Genomic DNA, 12,634 nt, shown 5'->3' on the forward strand with positions numbered 1-12,634 from the left:
TCACCTCATATGCATACAAACGCTGAACAATTAAAAAAAGAAGACAGAAGAACTGACATATTCGAATTGCAGTGCTGGCAAAGAATACTGAATATACTGTGGTCTTCAAGAAGAATGAGCAAATCAACTTTAGAAGAAATACAATCGGAGTGCTCCTTAGAAGCCAGGATAACGAAACTTAGACTGCTTACTTTGGATATGTCATCAGGGAAGATCAGTGGATAAGAAAGGACGTCATACTGGTAAAGCAGAGGGCCAGCAAAAACGAGGGAAACCCTCCATCAGATGGCCTGACACAAGAGCTGCAACGATGGGCTCAAACATGCCATTAATCTTCGAGATGGTGCAGGACTGGGCAGCGTTTTCTTCTGTCATACATAAGGTCTCCATAAGTCAAAGCCAACTCAATGGCAACTAATAACGTTAGTTGCCAAGCATTTTTTAAAAATCAGAAGATTACCAATAAAAGTCCGAATTTCTGGCTTCTCTAAAGACATGCAGGAGCCAGCACACTGCACTGGGCTCTGTGCACAATGCCCAGCGAGCGGCTGGGGCTGAGGCGGTGGTGCTTGCGGGCGGTCCAGGCGCTCAGATCACAGAGCTGCACCAAGAGGCAAAAGTCTGCTCTCCTGACTCCCAGTGCAGTGATTTTTCCACAATACCAAGTTGGGGAGGAAATAAAGTAGACTGAACCAAGTCTCCTCTTTCTTTTATTACAGCTTTGTTGAGATTTAATTCATATACAATTCACCAATTAAAGTACACAATTCAATGGTTTTTAATATATTCAGAGTGGTATAACCATCAACACAATCTAATTTTAGAACATTTTCACTAACCCAAAAAGAAACACTGTACCCCTTAGCCTCTGTTCCCCAACCCTGTCTCTATAGATTTGCCTATTCTAGACTTTTCATATAAATGGAATCATGTAATATGTGGCCTTTGGAGACTGGTTTCTTTCATTCAGCATAATGTTTTCAGGGTTCATCCATGTCGTGGCATGTATGAGGACTTCATTTCTCTTGACAGCTGAGTAGCACTCCATTGTAAGTATATACCATATTTTGCTTATCCATTAATTTGTTGATGAACACTTGGTCTGTTTCCAATTTTTTTTGTGAATAGTGCTGCAATGAGTATCCGTGCACACCAGTCTCCTTTTTACAATCATGAAGACAGAAGGCAAAAGCAAAGACAAGGGAGCTCAGAATTCCATCAACCGAGAGCAGGTTCTACCTGGGTCTCAGCTGCTCAATTCACCACGTTCCTCTCACCTCACCACAGAATGCTTCTAAAAAAAGAAAAAAACGTTTTTTTTTCTTCTTTTTTTACAGGATGCTTCTAGCCTACGATAATTCTGCAATAGACAAAACACCTAAAAACACCTCACCTGGCTGCTCCCCACCTGAAATGTAAGTTACAATGTGAACTTGGATCCCAGAGGCTCCCCTAATTCTCTGGAGCCACACCTGGGGTGTGATGGGGACCAGGCAGAAGGTGGCAGGAGAGATTGCTCTTCCTCTCCTCAGATTTGAAAGTCAGTTCCCTGAGAGTCCAAAACTGATCTGGTTCTAAGACAGAATGTTCTCGCCAACATCTTGAAAGAGCCCTGTTGAGCAGCAGTTGGTGTGGCTACTTGCGGGTGATAATAATAAAAAAAAAGCCTGCCATGTTTGCCAAGATGCCAAGTGGGCCCATACGTGCCAGCAGGCGACTGCAGATGCAGGAGCAGACCTGTAGATACAAAGGCTGGGGCAACCAGAGGCAGGATCACCTACACACCCTCTCCCTACCCGCCTACACCTACAGTCTGCCATGACCGCCTCTCCCCACCCCTCACTGAACTGGACGCAACACCAGACGTGCCTGCGTTACATCCACTTTGCCAAGGTTACAAAGTTGCTGAAGCAGTAAAGAATGGCTCTGACCCAAAAGGACACACACACACGTATTTGGGACCCTGACAACTCAAGGACATGATCCAGACAGCACAAATCCTTTCTGTCCAGTCAGTAAATACTGAGTTGGTTACTACAAATGTGAAGTTGACTGCTGCCTGTGCCGTATCAGTCCTTTCTATTTCTTTTTCCTCCTCCATCGCATCTGAATATATTTTCCAATTTGCACAAAATTTATCAATTCACCAAATTTGCGCTGAGTTCAAGTGAATGAATCCTTTCCCATACATGTAGCCAGCAGTGGGATGTACAGGAGAGCACACTGGTTTTAGAATATGGCCGGATACAAATTCCGGTTCTGTCACTTGTTAGCTGCATGGCCTCACAATCTCTCTGAGCCTTGGTTTCTTTGTTCATGAAGTGGAAATGATAACACCCATCTCGTAGTATTGTTGTGAGGGCAACATGAGATAATGTACCCAAAAAGCCAACACAGTGCCTCGTGCAGCGCTGTTCATCCAGAATCTCCGTGACAAGCAGGAAGGGTTCGATTGCCTCTTCTCTCAAGAAGACATCTCTGATCCCCCAAACCCCCACCTTTAATATCATACATCATTGTTTGGCTATGGTATTTAATTTCCACGTTTGTGTGACTCCCAACAGACTGTGAGCTCGGCCACAAAAGGGACCTTTTTACGGCTTTGTGTCCTTCACCCACAGTTCTTTGCTAAGCATCCAAGAGCCACTATGGTTACCAATGACTCAAATAGCGTAAAAGTACTTCACAAATGAGGGAAGGCCTTCAGCCATAAAAAGAGAATGAAGCCTGATACATGCTACCATGTGGGTGAACCACAAAAACATTATTCGGAGTGAAACAAGTCAGACACAAAAGGACAAATATTTAATAACCCCACTTATATGAAATTCCTAGAATAGGCAAATACATTGAAATAAGAGCTTATCAGAAGTTACCGAGGACTGGCGTCAGGGGGAAATAGGGAGTGACTGCTTAATTTCCTTTTGGGGTGATGAAAAATTTTTATAAATGGATAGTGGTGATGGCTGCACAACACGGAGAATGTAATTAATGTCACTCAATTGTAAACTTAAAAATGGCTAAAATGGCAAATTTTTTGTTACATATATTTTACCACAGTAAGTTAAACAAAACAAAAACCCAGAAGGAAGAACAACCCATTTCCCTCGCTTCCTCAGGCTGCAAATTGGGGGAAACAGAGGACAGGTGAAAGCTGGTCTTGGCAAGCTCACTGGGAGTGGTTAGTTACCTGCAGAGTCCTGGCCCAGCCCTGCAGAGATGCAGTAGAATGTCTAGAAGATGGTGTGGTGAGTGAGACGGGGTTAGGGTGCTGGCTGCAGAGGGGAAGAGAAACCTGAAATGACAGTCCCAAAGGTGGCAGGGCAGGGCCAAGCTGTGAAGCTGCGACACCCTCCTTCTGCACCCCACCACCTGTGCAGTGCTCAGGGTTTTATACAACATCAAGAATTTGTCAGGAACGAGAGAGGCAAAGATCCTGGGAGCAAAGCCACCTCCTGAACTCTCTTCAACTACAAGAAACAAAACCTTGAAAAAGACAGAATCCTAAACTGTTCATACTCCGAGAGTCCTTTAAAGATCATCTAGTCCAAGCCCATTCTTTTACATACGAGTAAACAAGGACCCCAAATCCATTTCTCTGGCTGGACCATCATAGCCTATGGGACTGACAAGCCCAGAGACTGCTCCTGAAAAAGTCACGACGTGCCCAAGAGCTAAAGGAACTTCCTTCACGATGTTTGGGGACTGAGCTAAAGGTCCTTAACAAAGACCCCTACAAAATCACACAGACACCATCTGTCCTGACTATAATGAGGGCTTGGCTAAGAAGAAACAAAAACACCAAATGCTAAGAGACTGACCTGGAAGTACTGGTTACAAATCTACCCACTGTTTCTCAGTTGCAGGGACTCAGGGTCTGTTTCTCTGAGAGCAGAGATGGCTCAAGAGCATCAGACGATCTTTTCACCTACTTCCGAGAGGAAAGAGTGAGAGCAATAAGACAGGCTGCCCACATGCAGCTCAGAGACCCTCTGGTCCCCACACCTCTCCTGCTCTTGCTTCCCTTCTGGGTTCATTCTTCTCTCTGAGACACCCTTCCAGCTCGTTTGGGCTCTGATGACAACTGTACCTAAACTCTCTATCAATTCCTAAAAAAACCAAACTCGTTGTTGTCAAGTCGATTCCAACTCAAAGGGACCCTATAGGACAGAGTAGAACTGCCCCAGAGAGTTTCCAAGGAGCACCTGGTAAATTCATTTTGGTTAGCTGCCGTAGCACTTAACCACTATGCCACCAGGGTTTCCCTATCAGTCCCTAGACAACTCTAAAGTTCAAGGCAGAGCAGCAGAACTGGTCAAGTAACAGGTAACCTGTTTTACAGGGAGAAACAGGAGCAGAGGAGAGGCGGCAGCTCAGGTTTCCAGATCCTTCTTCATCCAACCTGAAAGCCCAGAGGCCCAGCCAAATGCCTCAGGCTTGCATTTGTCTGTGAGGCTGCCCTGAGCCCACCTCACCTCTGCTTGCATTTGGGAGATTTCTTTTCCTTTTTTGGGAAATCTGCTTCGCTTCTACACTCACCAGTACAGGGCATGTGGGTGTATCGAGAAAGAAATTTCCCAAAAAAGGAAAAGAGATTCCTAAAAGTTAGTCCCCTCTCAGAGATGCTGGGAGAGAAGGCCAATGGTCAGAAGCTGGATTAGGTCCAAAGGCCCCAGCCCCAGCAGAACCCCCTTGCTCCAGGCACGGCGAGCCGGCCCAGGAGGGTCACGTCCTCTGTGAGAGTCCACAACCGACATGGAGCCCTCTTGAGAGCCCCCTTTCCACTCCCGTGTCCACCCAAACAAAGGCGTGTGATAACCGCATCTGCTGTTCAAAGCCCTCTGGAGGATTTCTCCGTCTGCTAAGTAACCACAAAGAGCCACGACATCCCTAACTAATCCTGCTCCCAGAACATCCCGGCTTCCACCTTCTCCCTCTTCCCGTCTCACCCTCCCTCTTTCCAGGCTGGGATTTGAAATTCTGCAGTAATGCATTTACAGAGCTGGTTGGCTCAACTCAACAAATATTTACTGAAGGCTGACTGTGCTGCCAAGCCCCTGCCATACAACATGGGGAGACACCTAGAATTACAGGGCAAACAAGGGGGAAAAGTCACAATCGAGCGGGCAAGATAACATTTAAACAAATAAAAACAAATAGTGTACAAAAGTCAAATAACAACTCAAAGCAGACTTTAAGTGTTCAGGGAACAGGCCAGATCGAGTGCTACAGTTTACTACAGGCAGCAGATTCTTGCTCTGGAGGGACTGAGAAGGAGGCCGCAGGCTGAGTGAAGGCTGAAGCAGTTGTAGTTGTAGGATCTGAGCCTTCAGAGATGGATGTGGCAAGGCGCAGGACTTGGGCACGCGTGGCAGGAGACACACACAAGCAGTTTTGCTGAGTTCCAGCTACCTGATGTGCAGGGTGCCTACAGCCAATCTCCAGACCAGGGATAGGTATGGCCCCATTCCATGCTGCTGCTAACCTCCAGACCAGGAGCAGGCATGACCCCATTCCACGCTACTGATGACCTTCAGACCAGGGGTAGGCATGACCCCATTCCACACTGCTGCTGATCTCAAAGCCAGCAGGCAAAAACCTGCTCCACCATCCTCCTCCCTCATGCCCAAGAGAGCTGGCAGGTGATTCCTTCCATGTCCTTTACGAATGGAGTTAACTGAAACTCAAATTCATGTTTTAATTTAAAAATAAACACTGACCAAATCACTCTGGGTTTCTCCCCCTCAGCACTGGTGACATTTGGGGCCAGTAAGTCTCTGCTGTGGAGGCTGTTACATGAAATGTAGAACATCTAGCAACGCCCCCTCGCCCCTGCCGGTGACAACCAATGCTACACCTCCAGATGCTGCCCCATGGCCCTTGGGCTCTAGTCCGTGTCCTCAGAGAACACTCCAGCATCACTGAAGTCAGCCCACCTATGGCCTGTGAAAAATGGTGTGTAGTCATCAGACTCCATCCAACTTCATGAGGGGGAGGAGAGAGAATCAAGATCATCAGCCCAAGGCTGATTCCTATGAGGCGGAGGTCAGACATGCCTCCTCCTCTCCAACCTTTTTACCAATTCTGATATCAGCTATCCCTCCCGTAGCACTCCCTAGTTCTCTGTTGGGTTTGATAATTTGTTGCAATGGCCACACAGAACTCACAGACTATACTCACAGTTATGAGGTTTATTAGGGAAGTAACAGGTTACAATTCAGGATCAGGAACACCTCAGGATACAGTTCTTCCATCAGCTTCTTTTCAGCCATGCCCGCAGGCAGACCTCTCCACTGGTCCCTTGGCCTGGTCTCTGCCCTATTCAGGCAAGTGTTACAAAGCTCTGCCAGTAAGAACCTGGAGGCACCCCACTTCATGAGCAAGCCTTCTGCCCGAAGGTGCTCAGCTCTCTCACTCCTGTAGATTGGCACACTTACTGTAGCCACCTCATTCTGTGGGTCAGCAAAGTCCACTGTGTTGTCTCATGCAAGTCTTCTGTTTCTGCTGCCACTGCTTCTCTGCCGCACCGTCCCACGCTGTCTCCAGTTCTACTGCTCTCTATCTCCTGGGTCTAGGACATTCTCAGTGCAGGGACCCTGGGTCCAAAAGACACACTCCACGCCTGGCTCTTCTTCTTGATGATAGTGAGGTCCCCCTTCTCTGCCTCTGGGATTGGGTCCCTTTAAGCCTAGTGGGATGGCAAAACTGACCAATCCCCTCATCAGGGTTCCATGTAACTTATTTGGATGGCCCCACCCCCAAGGGTTCTGTACATCTTATCTGCATTACTAGCACCTTATTTGCATAATCCCACCCATTTTGTGGGAATCAAAATATGGCTACCTACTGCCGTCGATGGCTAGAAGGGCCATATTAGGTAATTCACTGTGCCGCACTCTGCCTGGAAAGATGTTCTCCTGCTCTGGCCCAGGCCTGGGCTCCACTGGCCTAATCAGCACAGGGGTCCTGGCTGAAGGGAGGATGAGTACCACACTATAGCTCTGGGACTCTAGACTGTTGGCTTGTCTGGAACAGCTTCAATTAGCAAGCCCTGGTGTGAACTGTTGCGCTTAGAGAGGCTCTAGTCCTCACTCACATGCAGTCTCCACAGTCACGCCACATGGGCTGGCCACTGGGGTGGAAATCTGCCTGCCCTCAGCCTAGCCTCGCCCCAAGGGCAGCCCTGACTGGTTCAGGGAGCAACTTCCACCCATAGGGACTTCCTGATACAACAGGGAAACCCCTTGTAAGCCTTTCCACTTGACTGCCACTGCTCTTTTGCACTCATGGAAATAATGCTATGTTATTCCCCAGAGGTTCAGGGAATATGCACTGCCCACAGTGGGGGTGGAACACCACCTTCAGCCCCAAGGTCATCTGCCAGAAAGTGGGTCACACCAGACTTGCAACTCTGGGCTCCCCCTGGCCCATCTTCAGTCCAAGTTTTCCTAGCGCTTCTTTCCCTGCATTGCTGTCATGCCCCATCTCTCAGCCCTAGAGCCACATGAAATATTATCCAGCCACCATCCAGGTTGCTGTGAGACAATATATCTATAAGGTGTCAGTCCCCGTGGCTTGGTCTCAATTACTGAGCGGTTCTCAGAGGCAGTGTGTGCTCTGCGTTGGTGCCAAAACCATGGCGCCCCCAGCGGCTACCCTCTTGGTGCTCGTGCAATTGAGCCAAAGGAAATTATGGATTCTACTGGACCTATACAGAAAGATTTCCTGACTGAAATAATCGGTCACCAAGGAAAGTTCAGAGAGCTTGTTTTGGGGACAGCTCATGGACCCACCCCGGCCCCCATGTAATCCAGTGACCTCCCCCTGCAAGGCTCCTTCTAGACTATTTTCTGCTGGATTTAAGAAAGAGGCAGATAGGCTCAGGGGGAGAGTAAACCTCAAAGCTCTGAGGAGTCTAGCACCCATTCTGGGGCTAAGGCCTACCTGAGGAGTCTGTCCTCCAGGTTGCTTCCTTTCCCCCAGGGCAAAGCCAGGGGTCATTTCCCTGCTCCTCACCTCTAATGAATTCCACCACCCCTTCAGTACATACTTCCAATGTGGTCACTTCCAAACTACTCTGGATTGCAGATATTTCCATTGCAAACACCCTTTGTGGCTCATTCACTGTGTGCAAATATGCTCACCAGAAAAAATGAGAAGGAAAAAGAACTGTTTCTAAGGAGGAATCAATGAAGTGAGAGTTAATACAAAACTAAGGATTCACAGCTTTAATTCAACCCAAAAACAGAAGTAGAGAAAGTACCACATCACAGAGATTACAACTTGTTTGTGAAAATGGGCCCATTTATGGCCTTACATGTATGAGCTATAACGACCGCCCTAAAGCCCGGTGTCCAAATGGGCCAGAAGGTCCTGGGAAAGCACAGCAACCTCCTGCTCACCCTCCAGAACCCTGCTCTCACCTGTGCAGCACAGAAACGAGCCCCAGATGGGATGGGGTCAACCTACTGTACGCGGTACAACTAGACTTCCCAGGACAGTCCCGATTTGAAGATGCTGCACTCCTGCTGCCACGAACCACCAAGGCATCCCAGAACTATCAGTACTCCAGCATCCAGACAACATGTCCCAAACTGCCTCTCATGCTGGACTCGGCACAAACTCTGTATCAGACCACAGTTTTCATTTCAGAGGAAGAAAATATCAATACAAGGAGAGGAGGCACAGCGGGTAGACGTGACTGGACTAGATCCAGGCGTCACCGCAGTGACGTTCACGCATGCGCATGTGCACACGCACACACACACAGACGTATGCACACTCATGTATACACTCACAATCATGCACATGCATACACACACATGCATGCACATTCACGCATATTCACAAGCGCACACGTACACGCGCATGGACACAAACACTTTCACACACATATACACTCAAATGAAAGAGGAAAAGGTGGTCAAACCTTCCGTCTTCACCACTTTATCAAGCTTGGAGCTGAGTCATAACTTAGATCAGATAAAAAGCCATGAGATTAAGAAAATCCGGAACATTCCACCTAGTTGGTTTTCAGTGTTGCCTCTGGAGCAACAGGTGCAAACACACGTCGAGCCCAGCAAACAGGTAGGATAGCAGGTCAGTGGTAGCGCAGGGAGGAACCCGTACCCCTCCAGCTCAGTGCCCAGAGGAACAATGATTCCACGACCAAGAGGCCTCTGAGCTCAGCTAAAAACTAAGCCAAGATCACACTATATAAGTAAAACTAATCATATGAACGGGAATTAAGCAGCAACTCTGGGACTACAGCACACAAATGCCTGTATGCTCTCTCTCTCACACACACACACACATGCACACTTGCACACACACGAGGGCCAGCCCAAGCCCCTACACTCAAGAGGGCCATGGAAGTCCCCCAGCCTATTGCAACATATCAAAGACCCAAAGGGAACAAAACACTTCTTCACTGTAGACCTATAGAGTATAACCCTGACTTTTTTCTAATTGGAAGTGCTCTGGCTCAGTCCAAACTCTTATCAGCCTTGAGCAAAAGTGATTTCCTCCCTCAATACTTACTTTTGCACATAACCCCTGAAGAAGGTGCCTCAAAACAAAGGCCTGGGTTTGAACGGCCATCTCCACGGTGGCCATGAATTCTTCAAAACATTCCAGACTCCCAGACAGACGGCCAAGCATGAGCTCGCAGTTGCTGTGCTCATCCATGACACTTGTGTGACCACCATGAGAGACAGGGCACTTACCATCTCGTCCAGGGCGTAGCGCAGGAGGCCATGCTCATAGAGGATAAAGAACCTCCGCTGCCATTTCTGGAATGGAGCACAGGGTGCACAGTTAAGAGGACTCTGGTCCCAGATCTTGGCCTGCTAAGTCCCCATGGCTGACTAACCCGTGTCTAAGGGACGCTGGCTGACAGCTTCCATTTCTGGGACAGGTGGCAGGAAAAGAGGGACCCAAAGCATAAGAACTGTGACTTGTTGGCCAAGATTGGGCCAGCAGGAGGGGCCAATTACCCACTGTGTTTCCACATGTGTTATCCAGATTTAACAAGAAGCCCTTTTTTAATTTGTAAGCTCCTTAGGAGTAAACACGATCAATGCCTCAGTAGTCTTTTTGTATTCCTGATGGTACACAGTGGAGTCCCTTGGTGGTGCAAGCAGTTATGCACTCGGCTACTAACCAAAAGGTTGGCAGTTCAAACCCACCCACCTGGGAAGAAAGGTCTGGCAATCTGCTTCCAAAGGTCACAGCCACTGAAAACCCTGTGAAACACAGTTCTACTATGCAGCTATGGGGTTGCCAAGAGTGGGAATTGACTTGATGGCAAATACTTTTTCTGATACCTGGCAGAGCTTATCATATAATATGTACCAATATATATTTGATGAAATATCTGACATGATTATGGAATAAGTCAAGGCACTAATTCAGCTCTTCTAAAAAATCTGGGAAACCGCTATAAAGAGAGGGTCCTAAAGATCGATGATCTTGAGAGATCTCCACAGGTGGTGGCACACTGGAGGCAACATTACACCCAGGCTCCAGAGCTCACCGAGAACAAAGAGGCCAACAAACATCAAAACTGAGGAGGAGCAGGGCCAGTGGAGACCGACCCCAATATCCAGGGCCCGAGAGCACCCCTGCTGCCTATACTCTATATCCAACACCATGTCATGGAAGAATGCCGACTGTGTGGTCACATGCTGGAATCAAATGGACTACAAAACGATACATCTTCCTTTCTGTGAGAGAAGGGCCCAACTATAACGTGAGAGTGCTGGTCTAAATCGATGACTGACAAGCACAGCTCCTGAAATCCCAGCAGTCAGAATGACGACCCAGGACATATTTTCAATATTTCAAAAAGGCCAACAAAATACATAATTTTACTGGCAATAAGGCCACAAGAACCAACTAAAATATCATTTCTCTTTGCTTTGGGCCAGAATTCCATCTTTTATAATAATGATTTTCTCCACAGAAGCTGAAAATGGCAATTCAGTCAGACATTAATGTAAGGTAGAAAAATGTGTTTCTCCCTGGCAGCTGCGGTCTGAGGGAAGCACACAGTTGTTCTTGTTCTCCCCCTACCTGGGTGGCACAAGTGGGACCGTTCACAGGACCTGCAGAGAGAACCCGCTGGAGAGCTGCTTCCAAGCAGGTGTCCAGGGAGAGGCTGCTGGAAGCCTTTCCGAGAAGCATTTCCAAGGCTCTTATGTGTTGTGTTTGAAATAAAAACCCATTTCAGAAGGAATCCCAAAGACCATAGACACAATGCAAGGTCTGTGGGCTAGACTATGCAGCACCACCACCCCACCTCGAGAGTGACACTCAGGCTGGTGGGAGCAACAGAGGCACTGGAGGGAACAGAGCACAGGAAAGGAGCAGAGCTGGGGCACTGTGGGGGGTGTGCAGCAGACCCTAGAAGAAAGTGCATGAGAACAAGAAGGCAGGTTCTGAGATGGAGCCAAAGAACCCCAAAAAGGCTTCCTGGCAAAAGAACAGACCACAGATTGGTCAGGTGCTATGCTGGTTTCACCACTCAGACCTGACTGCTCCCAGCAGCCTGTTCCAGGCAGGGACCCTGCCCTAGGGCTACCCCGGAGAAATGGGGCTCCCATGCTCTTCCTCAGAGACAGTCTGCGTTAGGGGAAAACGCAAAGTCTAGAGAGGGAGAGAAAGGACACCCCTTCTTTCAAGAGTGCAGAGGCCTGGCTAGGGAGGGAGCAGGGGGCAGGGCCTGGGCACTGAAAGTGGGAGGAATTAGCACAATGAAAATATTTTACAAATGGCCCTTTGCCTTTTCCAGGTAACTATTTCCAGGGTCAAGCTGGCCCACAAACAGGTGACACCCATGTGAAGCCATCTCATTTAGGCCTATGTGTAACTACATAGAACTGAGACTTTTTCTGTGGGACCTACAGGTTTGGCATATTGGGCGGGGAGGGTGGTGGGGCTGCTGATCTGGTCATCCAGGATCCATTTTTCAACCCCCATCACCCTCTTCTGTTCTGCCCGTTGCCTCTTAGATGGGACCCTTTCTCTGCCTTCCCCCACCCCCAAATCTTCACACCCCAATAATTCCCTCTGGTGCCCATACCCGAGACCGATGCACTGGGTTGTCAAAGTCAGTCCCATCCGGAGCCAGGAGCAGCCAGCCACCGTAGATGGGTTTTGCCTGGAGAAGAAAAAAGGGGGGCAGGTTATTAGTGGCCTTGGACTAGAGAGAAAGATGGCAGGTTCACTGAAAACAGAAGTTACTTCTGCTTGGCAGCCCCAAAGCACCTCATGCCCCAGCCACAGGCTTGAGTCTCCAGGAAGACTGGGAGCAGGAGGCTTGTGGGGGTTCTGCAGCATCTGGTGTGTAGCCGCACCCCTTTTAGGTAGAGGGGAATGCACAGCCCTGCAGGAGTCTGAAAAACTGGACTATAGTAACCCCTAAGAAGGAAGCTGCCTCCCTGGAGGTTCTGATCAGGAAAAATGGCATTTTACTCAATGAATGCTTGAATGCCAATGTGTCCCAGACACTGTGCTAGGTACAAGGTATTGCACATGAATGACAGTCAAAAGCCCTCACTGCGATAACTCAAAACAGGCTCTGGGAGAAGAGACACTGCTTTAACGATCAGAGCTAGCATTTGCCAAAAAATCA

At 48.3% G+C, this 12,634-nt stretch overlaps 1 protein-coding gene across 15 annotated transcripts in view; it reads right to left on the minus strand.

The window, feature by feature from the left end:
- The window catches only part of MPRIP (myosin phosphatase Rho interacting protein), a 226,205-nt gene that overhangs the window by 159,226 nt on the left and 54,345 nt on the right, over nucleotides 1–12,634 (minus strand). For all 15 annotated transcript variants that reach the window (XM_064279422.1, XM_064279423.1, XM_064279412.1 and 12 more), the window contains exons 2-3: nucleotides 12,083–12,160; nucleotides 9,726–9,791 (exon numbers count right to left, since the gene is read on the minus strand). In XM_064279422.1, the coding sequence (XP_064135492.1) occupies nucleotides 9,726–9,791; nucleotides 12,083–12,160 (144 nt within the window). The remainder of the gene's footprint in view (nucleotides 1–9,725; nucleotides 9,792–12,082; nucleotides 12,161–12,634) is intronic.

The sequence above is a fragment of the Loxodonta africana genome, chromosome 2, assembly GCF_030014295.1.
Source record: "Loxodonta africana isolate mLoxAfr1 chromosome 2, mLoxAfr1.hap2, whole genome shotgun sequence".
Taxonomy (NCBI): domain Eukaryota; kingdom Metazoa; phylum Chordata; class Mammalia; order Proboscidea; family Elephantidae; genus Loxodonta; species Loxodonta africana.